At 34.8% G+C, this 19,595-nt stretch overlaps 1 protein-coding gene across 4 annotated transcripts in view; it reads left to right on the forward strand.

Annotated features, from left to right (window-relative positions):
• LOC105496899 (copine 8) overlaps nt 1-19,595 on the forward strand; it is a 240,662-nt gene that overhangs the window by 173,872 nt on the left and 47,195 nt on the right. For 3 of the 4 annotated variants that reach the window (XM_071071896.1, XM_071071895.1, XM_024797622.2), the window contains 2 exons: nt 13,301-13,384; nt 15,974-16,020. In XM_071071896.1, coding sequence (XP_070927997.1) covers nt 13,301-13,384; nt 15,974-16,020 — 131 coding nt within the window. The remainder of the gene's footprint in view (nt 1-13,300; nt 13,385-15,973; nt 16,021-19,595) is intronic. The other variant, XM_011767544.3, reaches the window with a different exon arrangement.

Below are 19,595 nucleotides of genomic sequence, written 5' to 3' on the forward strand. Positions count from 1 at the left end.
TGTAATCCCTCACCTCCCTCCCAACATTCACCCCTCAAATCCCCAAAGTCCATTGTATCACTCTTATGCCTTTGTGTTCTCATAGCTTGGCTTCTGCATATAAGTGAGAACATAGGATAGTTGGTTTTCCATTCCTGAGTTACTTTACTTAGAATGATCTCCACCTGCACCCAATTTGCTGCAAAATACATTATTTTGTTCCTTTTAATAACTAAGTAGTATTCCATGGTATATATATATATATATATCACACTTTCTTTGTTTACTTGTTGGTCGATGGGCACATAGGTTGGTTCCATATATTTGTAATTGCAAATTGTGCTGCTATCAACATGTATGTGCAAGTGTTTTTTTCATATAATGACTTCTTTTCTTCTTTGTAGATACCAAGTAGTGGGATTGCTGAATGAAATGGTGGTTCTACTTTTAGTTCTTTAAGGAATCTCCATACTGTTTTCCATAGTGGTTGTACTAATTTGCTTTCCCACCAGCAGTACAAAAGTGTTCCCTTTTCACCACATCCATGCTAACATCTATTGTTTTTTGACTTTTTAATTATGACTATTCTTGCTAGAATACGGTGGTATCTCATTGTGGTTTTAATTTGCATTTCTCTGATAATTAGTGATGTTGAGCATTTTTTCATACATTTGTTGACTGTTTGGATATCTTCTTTTGAGAACAGTCTATTCATGTCCTTTCCTCATTTTTTGATGGGGTCATTGTTTTTTTCTTGCTGATTGGTTTGCATTCCCCATAGATTCTGGACACTAGTCCTTTGTCAGATTTCATCATTTGCATATATTTTCTCCCACTGGGTGGGTTGTCTGTTTACTCTGCTGATTATTTCTTTGGCAGTACAGAAGCTTTTTGTTTAATTAGGTCTGATTTGTTTACTTTTGTTTTTGTTGCATTTGGTTTTGGGTTCTTAGTTATGAATTCTTTGCCTAAGCCAATGTCCAGAGAGTTTTTCTGATGTTATCTTCTAGAATTCTTACGGTTCAGGTCTTTAATTTAAGTCTTTGATCCATCTTGAGTTGATTTTTGTATTAGGTGAGAAATGGAGATTCAGTTCCATTCTTCTACATGTGGCTTGCCAATTTTCCCAGTATCATTTATTTAATAGGGTGTTCTTTTCCCAGTTTTTATTTTTGTGTACTTTGTTGAAGATCAGTTAGTTGGATCTGACTTTACACCTGGGTTCTCTATTCTAGTCCTTGATCTATGTGCCTACTTTTTACCAGTACCATACTGTTTTAGTAACTATAGCCTCGTAGTATAATTTGAAGTCAGGTGATGTGATGCCTTCAGATTTGTTCTTTCTGCTTAGTGTTTATTTAACTATGTGAGTGAGTTCTTTGGTTCCATATGATTTTTAGGATTGTTTTAACTCATTCTGTCAAGAATGATGCTGGTATTGAAGGGAATTGCATTTGAGTCTGTAGATTGCTTTGGGCAGTATGGTCATTTCACAATATTGATTCCTTCCATCCATGAGCATGGGATGTGTTTCCATTTATTTGTGTCATCTATTATTTCTTTCAGCAGTGTTTTGTAGTTTTTCTTGTAGAGATCCTTTACTTCCTTGCTTAAGTATATTCCTAGGTATTTTATTTTATTTCTTTTTTGCAGCTGTTGTAAAAGGGATTGAGTTCTTGATTTGATTCTCAGTTTGTCATTGTTGGTGTATAGCAGTGCTACTGAGTTGTATACATTGATTTTGTAACCCGAGACTTTACTGAATTCATTTATCAGATCTAGGAGCTTTGTAGATGAGTTTTTAGGGATTTCTAGAGATGCAGTCATATCAGTGGCAAACAGCAACAGTTTGACTTCCTCTTTTCCAATTTGGATGCACTTTATTTCTTTCTTTTGTCTGATTGCGCTGGGTAGGACTTCTAATACTATGTTGAATAGAAGTGGTGAAAGTGGGCATTATTGTCTTGATCCAGTTCTCAGGGGGATGCTTTCAACTTTTCCCTATTCAGTATGGTTTTGGCTGTGGGCTTGTCATATACGACTTTTATTACTTTGAGGTAAGTCCTTGGCATGCTTATTTTGTTGAGGGATTTTTATCATAAAGGAATGCTGGATTTCATTAAATGCCTTTTCTGCATCTATTGAGATGATCATATGTTTGTATAAATTCTGTTTATGTGATGTATCACACTTATTGACTTATGTATGTTAAACTATCCTTGCATCAATTTAGGGGCCTAATTACCATAACCTTTCCACTGTCGGGTTATGCTCATGTTGAATCTGAATTGACAAGCAAAATTTGAAGTCATCAAAAGGGTGAAACATTATGATGTAAGATATCATTAACAACAATTATATTGATTTTATAGCTAGCTCTGATTAATCCAAATACTTAGTTGAGTTTTCCTGAATTTATTTTGTCCTCTACATTAATTTTATACAATATTTCTCTTAGACCAGATGCAAGGGAGCATGGGGATACAGAAAGAGTGTGAAACAGGCAGCTGTTGTGAACTGTTTAGCAATTGTGCTGAGAGTCAAACATTGCAATTAAACTCACAGAAAGAACTTAATGAATTGCAGTTTAAAATTTTATCTCTTCTTGTTTCTTCTCACAAAAAAATAAGGGAATCGAAAATTATAAAAATGTTAAGTTGGTTTTTTACTCATGAATCCAATTAGAAATTATGCAGAGTTAAGAAAAAACACATTTAACTACTAAACAAAATTGTTTTCATAGCCTTTTAATATCTTTTCCTTCAAAGGAACTTCTTTTTAGGCCTGGTTCTTAGTATTCAATATTATACACTTCCATTAGTTTAGTTATTATTGATGTAGGTATTTACATGAAAATACAAGCTTGATTGTTTGTGAAACCAGGTTGTTAGTTTGTTACTTTTCATTCATTGTCTCAATCCCTAAAATAGTGTGTTTAGCTGCAGTAGACAGATTTATGGATTCAGGTACACAGTGAGCGGATGAGAGAGATGCATTCTAAATCAACCAAAATCCAATTTTTATTCAAATATTCTCTGAAATACAAATCTAATTTTTAGATTTTTTTTTTTATAAGCAGTGCCATGTTTTTTTCTGGAGTATGAGATACATTCTATGATTTGAAATAGTAAAAAGTTTTATTTTCTAAACAGAAGAATAATATTCATGAAGGGGCTTTGTTATAACATAATAAACACTGATGATCTCTTCTGGATTATTGACCTTGGTGTCGTCATTTTTAATCATACTCTGTACTTTTATCCTGTAGTTATTTTATTCCTCTTTATTTATTAAAAATAGTTTTAGATATTAAAATTTGAATACAACTGTCTACCTAAAATGTTTATTTAGTAATCTCTAACCTTTGACATTGAATACTTCAATTATCATTAATAAGGACAATGTCAGATTCCTTTCAAATTACATACTGTTAAGAAATCTAAGATAATTTCTTAGGTAGCATCATTATTATTTCAGTTATTATTATTTGTGAAATGGGTATATTCACTTTTACAGACTTGTAGAATACATACTTCCATATTCTCAGCAGCTCACACTAAGTATCTGAAGACAGAATCATAAATTTCAATTTGCTTCTTTTGCCTTTTAGTCCTCTATGTCTCTCAAGTGTTATGACACTTCACTTCCCCATCACCTTAACTCAGAAACAAATATCTACAAAGTTTCCCACATCTCTTTGATTGGCAGATGAAGGGGGAAAACAGATCACAAACTTCGTTGCACACTGAGTCCCTGCTAAGCCACTAGAATTTCATGTAACATGAAATCTTGGTCTATGCTTTTATCAGAAAATTGAGTGTGTTAGAAACTTGGAGGTCTACAGACTGTCATTTTTTTCCTTTGAAGAAAGGCCAAACTCTAATCCAGCCAGTCCAGGTGAGCTTATACTAATTTTCCTGGGTATCATTTTAATTGTTTATTTGTATGATTTGTTTGTTCAAAGAGACGTAGTTTTAAAATATTTTTGTAGGTCTGAACACAGAGTGGCCATTGAGTAAGTACGGACTAATTAACCATTTGGAGCATGATTTTCTACCCTTTTTTTCTTCCAAATTTCTTAGCAAAATTAAAACATAATGAAAAAATATAACTTTAAATACAGAATGTGACAAACTGGAATACAAACCCTCACATCTGTCTCTCTCAGACCTTACCAATTTGCGATCTTACTCTCTCCACAAGTCATACAGCAATGATCAAACAGATGGACCAGGCTTTCTGGAATAAGAAAACATGCTTTTGTATTGCCTCTACTAGAATTTGTCTCAGCTGAACTCTATATCTTCATTGTAGTTACTTGGAGGAAAGGCAAAATCAAGATTAAAAGCACAAACTGCTTGTTTTTTTCATATCTTAAGAGAAAGGGAGTATGAGAGAAGGTAATAGGAAAGAGAGTAAGTGGACAGGAACTTCTAGGAAAGAAATTCAGTAAGGAATAAATGTTTGGGAAAAAGTCAGCCCAGTTGCAAAGAAGTGGTTGCAGATAATTGAGGCATTGTATAGTAGTGGCAAAGAATTTGGGTTCTGGCATTAATTGTACAGTTCAGATCCTGGATCTGCCTCTTGCTAGCATAACCTGTTTTCATTTCTGTGAAACAGGAATATAAATAACAATGCCTATTTCATAGAATGGCTGTGAGGGTTAACTAAATTTCATATAGTTAACACTAAATGCTAGCTATTAATTTTATGAAAAATCTCAAAGTTCTAATATGTCTAAGCTCATCACATTGTTGTAGTAATTGCCCTAGTTATGAGAGACATGAAGAAAAAAGTATGTATTCAAATTTACAAAGCCAATGAAAATCACTTTCTTACAGTTCATTTCTGTTTGAGGATAACCCCAGGATACTTCTTTCAGTCCAGACAGCCCTGTTCACTCCAACCCAAACTCAACCCTAAATCTAAATCTTGTTTGAAAATTTTTTAAAAGCACTATCTACCTATCATAAGCTAATCTTAAAGACTAAAGTGGGCTTCTTGATACTACTTATTGTAGAGGCTAGTTGAATATCAGTAAGTTCCTTCATCAACAGGCCCTATACAGATTTTTTTTTTTTTTTTTTTTTACTTAAAAATACTTGAACAATTGAAATAATTCTGTAAAACATTTAACTTAGTTTTATAAAATTGGTGGCAGGCTGGGCATGATGGCTCACACCTGTAATCCCAGCACTTTGAGAGGCTGAGGCAGGTGAATCTCTTGAGCCCGGGAGTGTGAGACCAGCCTGGGCAATATAAGGTGCCCGCATCTCCATAAAAATTAAAAAATATAATAGTTGGGTGTGGTGGCACATGTGTGTTCTCCCAGCTACTCAGTGGGCTAAGGTGCAGGGATTGTTAAACCCAAGAGGTTGAGGCTGCTGTGAGCCATGATGATGCTACTGACGTGCAGTCAGCCTGGCAACAGAACGAGACCTCTTCTTAAAAAAAAAAAAAAAAAGTGTCATTGCATTGGATATGTTGCTTCAGGGAGCACATTTTGCCAGAACATGCAACACTATAAAGTTTTTTTTTCCATTAATCCAATTTCTTATTCAAAAATGAAATATACATGTCTAGGATTTTTATAATGCTTTTTGTTGTGGCACCCAAGTACTTTCATTTATCAAATTAGTGGAAAGCTAAACCCTGCGGTGCTGAGTAGGGTTAAATCTAATAAAAACAAAGCCATTCTGCCGTCTATAAATATTTTCACATGGAACATTATCATATCGAAACTGAACTCATCTAAAGTAAGATCTAGAAAACAAACTTTTAGGAATATTAAGAAGACTGTCATAAACATTGATTTGGTTAAGGTTTGATTCTCATTTTTGTACATTTAAAATGTATACTTGGGCTGGGCACAGTGGGTCACGCCTGTAATCCCAGCACTTTGAGAGGCCGAGGTGGGCGGATCACCTGAGGTCGGGAGTTTGAGACCAGCCTGACTAACATGGAGAAACCCCGTCTCTACTAAAAATACAAAAATTCACCAGGCGTGGTGGTGCATGCCTGTAATCCCAGCTACTTGGGAGACTGAGGCAGGAGAATCGCTTGAACCCGGGAGGCAGAGGTCACAGTGAGCCAAGATCGTGCCATTGCACTCCAGCCTGGGCAACAAGAGCAAAACTCCATCTGGAAAAAAAAAAATGTATACTTGGAAAGCATAGAGATGTCTAGTTACATACTTTATGATGGTGATTTCATTGCCAGTTTATGTTATGCTGCAGATAAGTTTTTTCAGAGTCCTCCATTTCAAAGTCAAAGGAAACTCTTCAGGTATGTCTCATCATCAGGGTTAGCACTAATCTTGCCAAATATTGACACTCTGTTGGTATTGGGCAGTTTCATAGCTAGGTTGCTTGGTTACAGTGTGCACTTTTAGCCACACACAGTGAAAACTGAAAGAACTGAGTGATGCAACAGCAATGAATTTTTGTAAAACTATTATTAATACTAGAAAAACAACTTTACATCTTTCCCTCCTGATGATGTGCTAATAATTTCCTCTTTAAACATATAACTTTTCTTTGAAACTTAGAAACTTTTGTAGGAACAAAATTTTATCATCTACGTCTGTGAAATTATTCTTTTGTAAACAACACACTTTGCTATTTCTAAAATAGTTTCATAGTTGAGGGCAATTAAAAGGTTGGGGGCTGGGAGCAGGAGAAACAGAAATACATAAAAACAGTAGCTCACCAAAGGCAGGAGGTAGTAGGGTGGGAAAAAGTTTGTCACTGACATTGCTTAGAATTGCTAGTGTATGGTGATATTAAAATGTAGTTTGCATATGCACAAGATATATTACTATATTTAAGTTCTGTACAGACAGTGTACCCCTCTACTGCCTGTACTGGTTGGAGCTTCATTGCCCCACCCTTGATACATCACTAACCCACATTACAGGAAGGACTAATGAAAGATAAATTTATGTTAATATAAAGAAGGAACTCTCTTCTGACCCAACAGAGAAGAGGATTATTGTGAACCAGGAGAAAATGGCATGGGTTACTCAAGGAATTCGTCTTCCAGCATGTAGAGTATTTGCTATGTGCAAGTACTTTAGAGTTTTATTTCTAACATTTAGAAGTCTCCTTCAAAGTGGTTGTTACCTATCTATCATGAGAAAACTGAGACCCAGAGAGTTGATAGTTTTGCAAGGAGTCACAACTAGCTAGCTAGTGGTGATTCTGGGATTCAAACTCCAGTCTATATGACTCAAGAGTTCACTATCTTCCTACTAGGCAGGCATTACGTCTCTGGCACCTACCTCATTTTAAATGGGATTTTGATGGACAGTGCTTACATTTTTGGTTTGGGGTTGATTATTTTGTTAGTTTATTTTGATTATGTCACATATATTTTCTAACTATTGGTTAGAAAAAAGATTAGCAGTTTTGCATACCTTTTTGATAAGGTGTTCTTGAGTTGCACGAAGATAAGCTAGCCTCCTTGTGAAGTTGTATTTTGGAGTAGTATTATTGTGTGAAAAAATATAGAAATCAATCTTCAAAGTCTAGAGAAATTAGAAAGTTTTGTTGATTTGTAAAAACTGGATTCAGTAAGAATGAAGAATAAAAAGTTGAGGAATCATATCTCTTGTCTCCAGTTATTTTTTTTTTACTGTTACTTTTGACATTTCACTGATCCCCAGGAATCCAGAGTGTGTGAAGGAAAGAAAGGATAGAAAATAAGGCAAAAGTCAAAGTTTACAATTACTTCATGCAGTAGAATTTTGTTTGAGGAAGTACCTAGATAACACCTAATAAGGTTAGATCATAAATTCATAGTGCAGTTTTGGGTTGGGCAGGTTGGGACCTTATTAGTGGGTGTGAAGGAAAGGAAATCTGACATGGGAAGGTCAGATACTGAGAAATAACCCGAACCTCTGGTAGACCCAGAAATTTGATAAGCATTATACAATCCAGTATTCAAAGAAGTATGCTAAACTCAGGTTCTGAAAAACTAGTATCAGTAATCGTGATAATAATGAATCAACTACTTAATGGGCCTTCTAAAGGACAGGTGCTTTTATGGTCCTCACAGCAACAATCCAAGGAAGGTTTTATAATTCTTTACAAGTGAGCTGCAGAAGGTCGAATAGTTTTCTCAAGGTCACATGAATCATAAGTGAAGGTATTTATATCTGAATTGCATTTGTGCATCTCAAAACCTGCCCTCATTCTAGGATATATTACTTGGCAAGATCTTAATTCACTGAGTAGTTCATGGGCATGGGATGCTAGAATTTTGAAGATGCAGCAAAGTTTGGAATCAGGCATCTGTCTGCATTGCCATTCAGGTAGTTGAACCACTTTTAAGAAAAGCAAGAAGACAAGACAGAAAAGGGCTCAGAGTTTAGCCCATGGTGAAAGAAGGTCAAGAAGGGTTAGGTTGGATGACAATGTTTGAGGCAAGTGCACCAGGGCTTCAGGACGTGTTCCATAACCAAAGTGTGAACTAGAATGCATATTGGTAAATCAAGGCAGAAGCATAGTCCTGATACCAACATGGAAAGAATGAGAGGAATATTATTGTTGGATGGGCATCCCAACTACATTTTTGAGTTCTAGATACCAACAGCTAGTGGATCTGAATCTGTTTGTCAAGATTAATTTAAAGAGGAGTGGGAGAAATTCATTGTATAATTTACAAAGTTCGCTTTGTGCAACTGAACCAGATTTGAAATTGGTAAGAAAGGAAAACAAGCCTTATGCACATCCCCATCAGAGTTTTGTTAGTTCTCTGTAATGAATTCATAATAACAGCTGTAGAAAACACGTGTAAGATGGTATTACTCTCTGTATATGTACATGTGTGTCTAGTTTTCTTTGATACTCCCATATATACTTGTTTCCTGTGGATCTTTGCTGTTCTAGTAAATTATTCTCATCTTGACATCTGATTTCTCTGTCATTCACAGCTTTTGGAAAGATGGTAGAGTAAAATAGGGACATTTTCCAAGTGCATATTTTAGTAGTACTAGGACATATGTATTGGGAAGTCTCATGAGATGTTAGTACTAACTCATGCAATTTGGCAGGCATAACTTTTTTATATTCTAAAATATAATGCTGCTAACTGGATTTTATGAAATCCTTCTGTCTTTTCTGCTTCTGAAACATAAAATGACAGCTAAAGTAACACTTCCTAAACAAGATATTTCGAGGATTTAAATGTGATTGTTTATGAATATTCTGTCAGGAGTAATCTTGTATAAATTTGGATTTTTTTTTTTACTTTGACACATGATTGATTTTTTTCCTCTAACATTAGGCTTCAAGCAATATTAGAGAATGAAAAAGGGTAACAACTTGACTGACTGAAATGTTGTTTGGTTTACTTTCATAACAGATTGTTTATTAAAGTCTTCAAGAAACCTGTTTTATAACTTGAGGTTATAGTATTGCTAGGAACTTTCTTTAAAATTTTTATCAGTTATTATTTTCTAAATACATAGAGTATGGCACTTGATTTGATAAGTATGTATTATAATATGAATTGAAACCCTTAGGAATCATGGGGTTGAACAAACTGATGTTCACAGTAAATGTGCAGGTGAGTTTTAGGTTATGCTATTGATTTTGAATTCAATGATAAAATGCTGTGTTATCTTTGTCATTGTTTTTTAACAATATAAAACTGGAGTTTTGCCCTGTGAGTTCAAGAATGGTGTTTCATTTGCTCCTTTCTCTTGATCCTACAGCACAGTGCTTGGCCGTTGGAAGGTGCTCCATAAATCGTTGTTGAACTGTGGTTTTCTAAGTAGAAAAATCTCAATGGTATGATAGTAGTTAGCCTAGTGACCATCGCTACCATGAGCTGCTTTATTTAGTAAGCCATGGTATTTTCCTTCTCAGCTGAATGCTGCTGCTGATTCAAAGTAATAAAGGCGAGAGATTCTTCCTGACATGCAGAATGAGACAAAGAATTAACCAAATCTTGTCATCAATCAGTCATCAAATATGCTTCAGGATTCTGCTTTACTCATTGAGTGTCTATGTTGCACTGTAATTACCAAATGGTCTTATTTATCATTTAGTGCTAAACGAATGCATCCACCTTTTATACTTAAGCTTAAGAGTATAAGTTTCCACATATTGGAAACCACCTCACTGTATTTACTGGGCAAGTGGACACATTTGTTTTATGATTGTTTCTAACTTGTTCTTCAGGGTAGCCTAGGATGTGTAGCATAACCATCAACTTCCTAGAAGCATTGGTTGCAGATACAAGACTTCAGTAGTTGTAGATACAAAAAGTGCCCTGGATTTCAACAGTGCTCATTGGTCCTGCCTTTCGTTCTTCTTCCTTCCTTCCCTCTCTTTTTCTTTTCTTCTTTTCTACAGTTCATTGTTTTGTTGTACATAGTCTACATAGTTTTGTAATGTAGTTTAGCTATTTATAGTTTTAGCAAGTGAGTTTAATTCTAAATATCTGCTCCTTTTTATTTTCATTTTTTAATAGTGTCTCACTCTGTTGCCCAAGCTGGAGTGCAATAGTGCAATTATAGCTCACTGCAGCCTCAAATTCCTAGGCTGAAGAAATCATCACACCTCAGCCTCCTATGTAGTTGGGACTACAAGTGTACACCACCCCACCTGGTTATTTTTTAAAGTTTGTATTCAGACTGGGTCCCAATATGTTGCCCAGGCTGGTCTTGAACTCCTGGCTTCAAGTGATCCTCCCACCTCAGCCTCTCAGAATGCTGGGATTATAAGTGTGATCCACTGTGCCTGGCCTCTGCTCTCTCCTTCTTTTTAACTCTTATGTATGGTTCTTTAGTGAATAGCCATAACTTTTCTTTATAGCTTTGGTAGGCACAACTTTGGCTTTGAGAGGACCTTTGCATCTATGACTACTGAAGTCTTGTGTCTGCAACCAGTGCTTCTAGGAAGTTGAAGGTTATGCCACACATCCTGGGCTACCCTGGAGAAAAAGTTAGAAACAATCATAAAACAAATGTATCCATTCGTCCAGCAAATACCATGAGGTTTCAATATGTGGAAAGCGTTGTGCAGATGCTGTTACAAGAGAGAGTTGAATCAAGATAATAATGTGTATTTTCCTACAGTGTATTGACATTGAACCAAAGACTGGACTTCCAAATTGATCTTTATAGTCTGTTAAAACATATATTCTTAAAGCTCAAAGTTATTTTTTATTCCTAATGAGGTGTTATTTGAATAAAATAACAAAAAAGAATATATACAGATTATTTTAGTTATATATTTGATAACATATTTGATAGAAGGAAAAATTTGCCCAAGCATGAGATTATATCCAGATTTTTTTTTTACCATTAAGAACATCTATGTAGAATTTTTTCCAGGATTGCAGCATAATATTAATAATAGAATCCATATCCTTTATTGTGTGCCTATTATAGCCAGGAAGTTTGCAAATATTTAACTGGAGAAACAGATTAGTATAGAGGTTATGATTATGGTCTTTGTAGTTGAATGTGAATTCAAATTCCAGTGTTCTTGTTTATTACTGGTGTGGAAATTATTAAGTTTTGTAAGCATAGATTTCCTTCTCTGTAAAAAGAAGATGATAGTATCTTCTCTTTAAAATTATTGTGTGGTTAACTGGTAGTAGCCATGTAACATCACATTATATATAATGTGTGATATATATAATGTGAATATCTTATGATATATGTATATATATTATGTGTGTAAAATAAAACATGTATGTAATATCTCATGTTGTTTCCTTTCAGTTCTCATTTCATTTCTATGGTCCAGGTACCTGCCCTCCAAGAGTTTTGAAATTTGGCTAAGGTCACCAACTAGGTTGCTGGGACTCAAACCCAGTTCATTCAGATTCAAAATCCACACCCTTTCTAATCTACCATACTGCTGTGTGTCACAGTCATTTCTCTCCCTACCACAGCATGACAAAGCAGTGTGCTGATGGTGATTGTTCTTTTCAGTCCCTCAAAGGGGCTTTTATCTGAAAATGTTCTCCCAGAAGTCTTACTATATTCTTTTTTTTTAAATTTGTACTCACTTAGGTTCATGCTGGTTAGTATTATGCTCCAAATTAGCCTATATTCTTAGCCTATAAACCTGATTTCTGCTCTGAGAAAAAAATACCATATAACTATTCATATAACGGGAATCTATACTAGTTTTTGTTAAATGTAAGCAAGAAAGGTTGTTGTTTCCGTAGGGGAAAAAAAAAACAATGTGTGAATTTGATTCAATACCTGCATTGCATTTAGGTCTTTCCAGGCTGGATATTTGGAGAAAGAAGGAAATATCACTATAGTTTTTACAAAGAGAACTACAAGGGACCCTATGCTGTAATAGCAGAATCAGATTGCTTTATTTAAATCCCATCATTATTTATCCAATAGTTCCAAACTTCAAAGTGTTAAATCAATTGTGCTGTGTGATCAAAAGTAATTTGTTGCTAAAAAAAAAAATAAGGTACTCGTTTTCAGATGATTTACTTTTAATTAAAAATTATTTTGTAGATTAAATGTGATTCCAGGTTATTACAGTATTTATAGCATTGTCATGTATTTGTGTTTGTATATTTTCTCTGGGAAGAAAGAGATGGAATTACATATAGAGTCATAGGTATGCTCAAAAAAGTGAATTTCTTATGTGAATGCCACCACCTCATTAGTTTCCATCAGAAAAAAAAACTAAACTAATTCAGTAAAATAACTTTGGGTAACAACCATGTGCTGAAATATGTATACACACACACACACACATATATATATACACACACACACACGGTCCCCAAGTTACAATAGTTCAACAAGATTTTTCTTTACCATGGTGCAAAATCAATATGCATTCAGTAGAAAGAAAAGCAGTATGATATGCTCTCCTGATGCTGGGCAGTGGCCACAGCTCCCAGTCGGCCACAGGATCACTGGGTAAACAACTGATACTCCAAAGTGTACTGTGTTGCCAGATTATTTTGCCCAACTATAGGCTAATGGAAGCATTCAGAGCACAATAAAATAGGCTAGAGTTAACTATGACTTTCCTTAGGTAAGGTATTTAAATGCATTTGTCTTACAGTGTTTTCAACTTATGGTTGATTTATCAGGATGTAACCCCACTGCAAGTTGAGGAGCATTTTGTAACATATTTCATCAATCACTACATATCTGTATTTATATCTGTAAATACACCACACACACATGCACACATACACATACACATACACAAAAACACACAGAGAGAAATGCTGTGAGCAATGGGAGACTACTAGTGTCTGAAATACTTCATTTCTGAAGAAAACAAAAGAAAATCCTGTTTGTTTCTTTTTTCACCTTTTCTTTTAGATTCAAGAGTTACATGTGCATGTTTGTTACCTGGATATATTGTGTGATGCTGAGGTTAAGGGTACAAATGATCCCGTCACCCAGGTACTGAGCATAGTACCCAACAGTTCATTTTTCAGCTCTCAAGACATCCTTCTTTCTTCTCTCCTCTAATAGTCACCAGTGTCTGTTGTTGCCATCTTTATGTCCATGAGTACCCAATGTTTAGATCACACTTATAGGGAAGAATGTGTGGTGTTTGCTTTCTGTCCCTGCATTAATTTGCCTAGGGTATTCGTCTCCAGCTATATCCAAGTTGCTGCAAAGGGCATGACTTTATTCTTTATTGTGTCTGTGTAGCATTCCATGGTGTGTATGTACCACATTTTTTAATATCTAATCCACTGTTGATGAGCAGCTAGGTTAGCTCCATGTCTTCACTATTCTGAATGATGCTGCAATGAACATGGAGTGCATGTGTCTTTTTGGTAAAATGATTTGTTTTCTTTTGGGTTTATGCCCAGTGATGGGATTGCTGAGTCCAGTGGTAGTTCTAAGTTCTTTGAGAAAACTCCAAACTGCTTTCCACAGTGGCTGGAACTAGTTTACATTCTCACCAACATTGTATAAGCATTCTTCCCTTTCTTCCACAGCCTGGCCAACCTCTGTTGTTTTTTGACACTGTTGTAAGAGCCATTCTGACTAACGTGAGATGTTATCTCATTGTGCTTGTGATCTGCATTTCTCTGATGATTACTGGTGTGAAGCATTTTTTCATGTATGTTGGCTAGTTTAGAAGTGTCTGTTCATGTCTTTTGCTCATTTTTTAATTGGGTTTTTTGCTTGTTGGTTTAAGTTCCTTGTAGATTCTGGATATCAGACTTTCGTCAGATGCATAGTTTGTGAATATTTTCTCCCATTCTCTAGGTTGTCTGTTCACTCTATTGATAGTTTCTTTTGTTGTGCAGATGCTCTTTAGATTAATTAGGTCCTACTTATCAATTTTGTTTTTGTTATGATTACTTTTGAGGATTTAGTCATAAATTATTTCCCAAGGCCAATATCCAGAATGGTGTTTTCAAGGTTTTCTTCTAGGATAATTATAGTTTGAGGTCTCATACTTAAATCTTTAATCCTTCTTGATTTAATAATTTTTGTATATGGTGAAAGGTAGGGGTCAAGTTTCATTCTTCTGCATGTGGCCAGCCAGTTATTCTAGCACCATTTGTGAAATAGATGCTTTCAATAAAATGCTATTCAGTAAATTTCCCCATTGCTTATTTTAGTCAACTTTGTCCAAGATCAGATATCTATAGATGTGCAGCTTTATCTCTGGGCTCTCTATTCTGTTCCATTGGTCTGTGTGTCTGTTTTTGTACCAGTGCTATGCTGTTTTGGTTAGTCTTATACTAAAAAGTCAGGTAATGTGATGCCTCTGGCTTTGTTCTTTTTGCTTAAGATTGCTTTGACTCTTCAGGCTCTTTCTGGGTTCCCTAGGAACTTTAGAATAGTTTTTCCCAATTCTGTGGAAAATGACGTTAGTAGTTTGATAGGAATAGCATTGAATATTTAGATTGTTTTGGGCAGTGTGCCCATTGTAATAATTTTGATTGTTCCAATGCATGAGTATGGAATGTTTTTTCTTTTGTTATGTTCTATGATTTCTTTTGAAGTGTTTTATGGTTCTCCTGGTAGATATATTTCACTGCCTTGGTTAGATTTATTCCTATATATATTTATTTTTTGTGTGTCACTCTTGTGAATGGGATTGCATTCTTCATTTAGCCCTCATCTTGAACGTTACTGGTGTATAAACATGCTACTGATTTTTGTACATGATTTTGTATCCTGAAACTTTGCAGAATTTATCAGTTCCAGGAGCCTTTTAGTGTAGTATTTAGGATTTTCTAGGTACAGAATTGTATGGTCCGTGAAGAGAGATGGTTTGACTTATTTTCCCATTTGGATGCCTTTTATTTCTTTCTCTTGCCAAATTGCTCTGGCCAGCTCTTCCAGTACTATGTGGAATAGGAGTGGTGAGAGTGGGCATCCTTGACTTGTTCCAGTTCTCAAGAGGAATGTTTCCAGTTTTTGCCCATTCAGTATGATGTTGGCTGTGAATTTGTCATAGATGGCCCTTATTATTTCGCGGAGTGTTCCTTCAACGCCTAGCTTCTTGTGAGTTTTATCAGGAAGGGATGCTGGAGAAAATCTTGTGTTTGGGGGATTGTTAAATAGAATTAGTTTAAGGAATGACGTTTTTAGAGATGATTTTAGCAATGCAACACTTTTAAGGGCATGCTAATTTCATGATTACTACAGAACAATTTTGGAAACAGATAAATTAATAATAAATGGTGGCATTGAGGCTGGAAAACAATTATTTGCATTTTGACTACTTTGTTATGAGTCACTTACTTAGTTATCATACTCCAAAATAGGAGCTACTTTTATTCCTGAGACTTTAGTTTTCATTTTATGTGACTATAAATATATGTAACTATAAATACATTTTTGCCAAGTTCTTACCATGTAAAACTGCCTTTCTGATGCTATGCAATATGTACTGTAATATATCGCTCCTAATTAACGTTTGAGAAATTAGTGACATTAAAACATATAACCCAAATGGAAAAGAAACTCCTTTTATCAGGTTGTTTCATTATTAATGATTCTTGTTTACTTCTATTTCAGGACGCAAATCAATTTCACAGTGGCTATTGATTTTACAGCATCAAATGGTGAGTGGTTTGGTTATCCCCTGATAAAAATCATCAGCAATTACATGAAATATAAATTTATATTTTCATGAGTGTTAATTTATTCCTATATTCATATACTTCTGAAGCTTTCCATATAAAATATACATAAATTTTTCTTTCTTTTTAATGTTGTGAAATAGTTCAGATATACAAAAGGCTAGAAATAATATAAGAAAAATGCTAATAGTATCATTCAGATTTATTATATATTGAAATATTATCATTGTTTTACATGTGTTTAAAAGAATACAAATTTTAGATGTACTGAAGCCTATTGTATATCTCTGACCCATTCTCCTACCCTCTGTTCTTTTCTTTATATAACTATAATTCTGAAGTGTATCAAGTGATAATCCTCATTTTTATAGTACTTTTGTATGTATGAATTTATATAAATATAATTCAACAATATCTGTCCTTTATAAAGTTGGTTCACATTTACTCAATTATTAATTTTTAATAATTATTCATGTTAACACATTAATATCTAATTCACTTAGAGGGACTGATATGTAACAGTCCATGTATGGATATTCATAATTTATGTATTAACCCTTTTAAGAAAAAAAAGATAGTGGACTTTTATGTTGAAGCGACTTTATTTCAAACAGAACAATCATTTGAAATTAGTTATTATGTATCATCAGAATGTGAACCTCATTATGTAACTTTTACCAGAAGTTGCCACTAGTTTATATTTGTCTATTTTTTCTTTCAAATGGCTTATTATATCTATGGATCCCACCTTATATTGTCTTTATTTCATATTTATCTCACAATGATTCACATTTTACAAAATAAAAGAAATTTTAGGGAAGAAAGTACCTTAGAAATCACTTAATTGAACCCTCCTCTTATACAAGTGAGGACCCTCAGATCCAGGAAATATTTTTACTAATAAACACACTTGGCTTGTTAGTTCTAGAGTTAGAACTACAGATAAGACCAGACTCTAATTCAGCTTTCACTGCATGTCACGTTCATTCTCCAACAGTGTGGTTTCCATTAATCATTTTTACTCGTGTTTTATTCAGCATAATACAGAACATAGAAATAATACCTAAGGCCAGGCATGGTGGCTCATGCCTGTAATACCAGCACTTTGGGAGGCTGAGGGGGGCGTATCACCTGAGGTCAGTAGTTTGAGACCAGCGTGGGCAACATGGTGAACCCCATCTCTGCGAAAAATGCAAAAGTTAGCCAAGCATGGTGGTGCACACCTGAAGTCCCAGCTACTCAGGAGGCAGAGGCAGGAGAATTGCTTGAAGCCGAGAGGCAGAGGTTTCAGTGAGCCAAGATTGCGCCACTGTACTCCAAACTGGGCGACAGTGAGACTCCATCTCAAAAACAAAACAAAATAAAACAAACAAACAAAAAGAAATAATACCTAAAATCCAACGCTTTAAAATACTATATTTTGTTCACTGATAAATACTAGCACAACTATTAAGATAAGAAAGAATTTATTCAATAAAAAGACAAACATTTTTGATTTGAGAAGAAACATTGACTTGAGAAGAAACAGATAATCATAGTAGACCTATAACAAGTAAAATGACTGAATTAGTGATTTTTAGAAGACTATCCACAATGTTAATCTCAACCCAGGGCCAGGGAGCTTCATTGGTGAATTCTAACAAATATCTAAAGAGGAATTAATTCCAATTCTTCACAGACTCTTCTGAAATATGAAAGAAGGTTACTTCCCAGCTCATTTTGTGAGGTTAATATTATCTTGATACCAAGAGAATTACACACCCTAACAAAGTAAGATTTATCCTTGCAATGAGAGGATTTTTAATATTGAAAAATCAAATAACATAACACACCTGTATTAGTCTTCTTTCATGCTGCTAATAAAGAGATACCCAAGACTGGGTAATTTATGAAGGAAAGAGGTTTAATTCACTCACAGTTCTATATGGCGAGGGAGGCCTCACAATCATGACAGAAGGAGAATGAGGAACAAAGTTACGTCTTACATGGTGGCAGGCAAGAGAGCATTTGCAAGGGGACTCCCCTTTATAAAACCATCAGATCTTATGAGACTTATTCACTATCATGAGAATAACATGGGAAAGACCCACCCCTATGATTCAATTCCCTCCCACCGGGCCTTTCCCATGGCACATGGGAATTATGGGAGCTACAGTTCAAGATAAAATTTGGGTGGGGACACAGCCAAACCATTATCAACACCCTTTCGAGAGAAGAAAACACTGAAACCACACAATCATCTCAATTGATGCAGAAAACACATTTTACAAAGTCCAGTGCACTTTCATGTTAAAAACACTCAACAAACTAGAAATAGAAAGGGATTTCCTAATCCAATGAGGGAATCTATGTAAAGTCCACAAATAACATGATACTTAGTGGTGAAAAGCTTGACATTTTCCTCCTGAGATAAAAAACAAGACACAAAGGTATGCTCCCACCTCTTCTATCCAACATTATACTGGAGGTTGTAGCCAAGGCCATTAGGCAAGAAAACTAAATACAAAATATCCAGATAAGAAGGGGAAAAATAAAAGTATCCTTATTGCAGATGGCATGATCTTGTATACAGAAAACCCTAAGGAATCCACTGAAAATCTACTATAACCAATAAATAAGTTCAGCAAGTTTTCAGGATAGAAGATCAATATATAAAACTCAGTTCTTTTATGCACTTCCAAGAAACAATTAGAAAATGAAATTCAGAAAACAATTTATCATAGTATCAAAAGGAATATTATACTTATGAATAAATGTAACTGGCAATTCTTCTTCTGGAAATATATGTAATACAGAATTACCTGCACTCACAGAAAATGCCATAGTTCATAGTAATTTGTAAAAAAAAAAAAAAAAAAATCAGCTTCATAGAGTATACCAGTTGGGTACTGGTAAAATAAACTGTGGTTTAGCCACAGAATGAAACACTATGCAGCCACCAAAAGGAAAGAATGAGGGAAAAGAAGGAAGGAAGGGAGGGAGGGAGGGAGGGAGGGAGGGAGGGAGGGAGGGAGGGTAGGGGAAAAAGAGAGAAGAAAGGAAAGTGGACCATTCTTTCTACTAATATGGAAAGACTTCTAAGATATATTGTTAAATGAAAAGACCAAAGTAGAGAACAGAGTTATCAGTTATCAGTGTGCTGCCCTTTATGTAAAAATAGGGGCACATAACAATATAAATGCATAAATATTAGAAGTATACATAATGAACTAACGGAAGGTGACTAGCACTAGTCAATTAGGTGAGCTAAGAACATTGGAGAGTAACTTCTTTATGGAAGTCTTTTTATAGTATACTGATTGTGAAATTGTGAATACCTGTTCATAAAATAAACAAATATGGTTAAAAGAATGGAAAACAAGAGAAGTGCAAAACTTATAGTCCAACGACTCTGAAACAAGATAAGTGCAAACTAGTTTCTGGAAAAAAAAAAAAAAAAACATTGTTGAGATAAATTAAAAATCAAAATAAAGAGAAAAACCAGCCATGCTAATGGATTAGAAGACTCCACACTGTTAAGATGGCACTATTCACCAAAGTGATCTACAGATTTAAAG

This window comes from Macaca nemestrina, chromosome 10 (genome assembly GCF_043159975.1).
Source record: "Macaca nemestrina isolate mMacNem1 chromosome 10, mMacNem.hap1, whole genome shotgun sequence".
NCBI classification, from domain to species: Eukaryota; Metazoa; Chordata; class Mammalia; order Primates; family Cercopithecidae; genus Macaca; species Macaca nemestrina.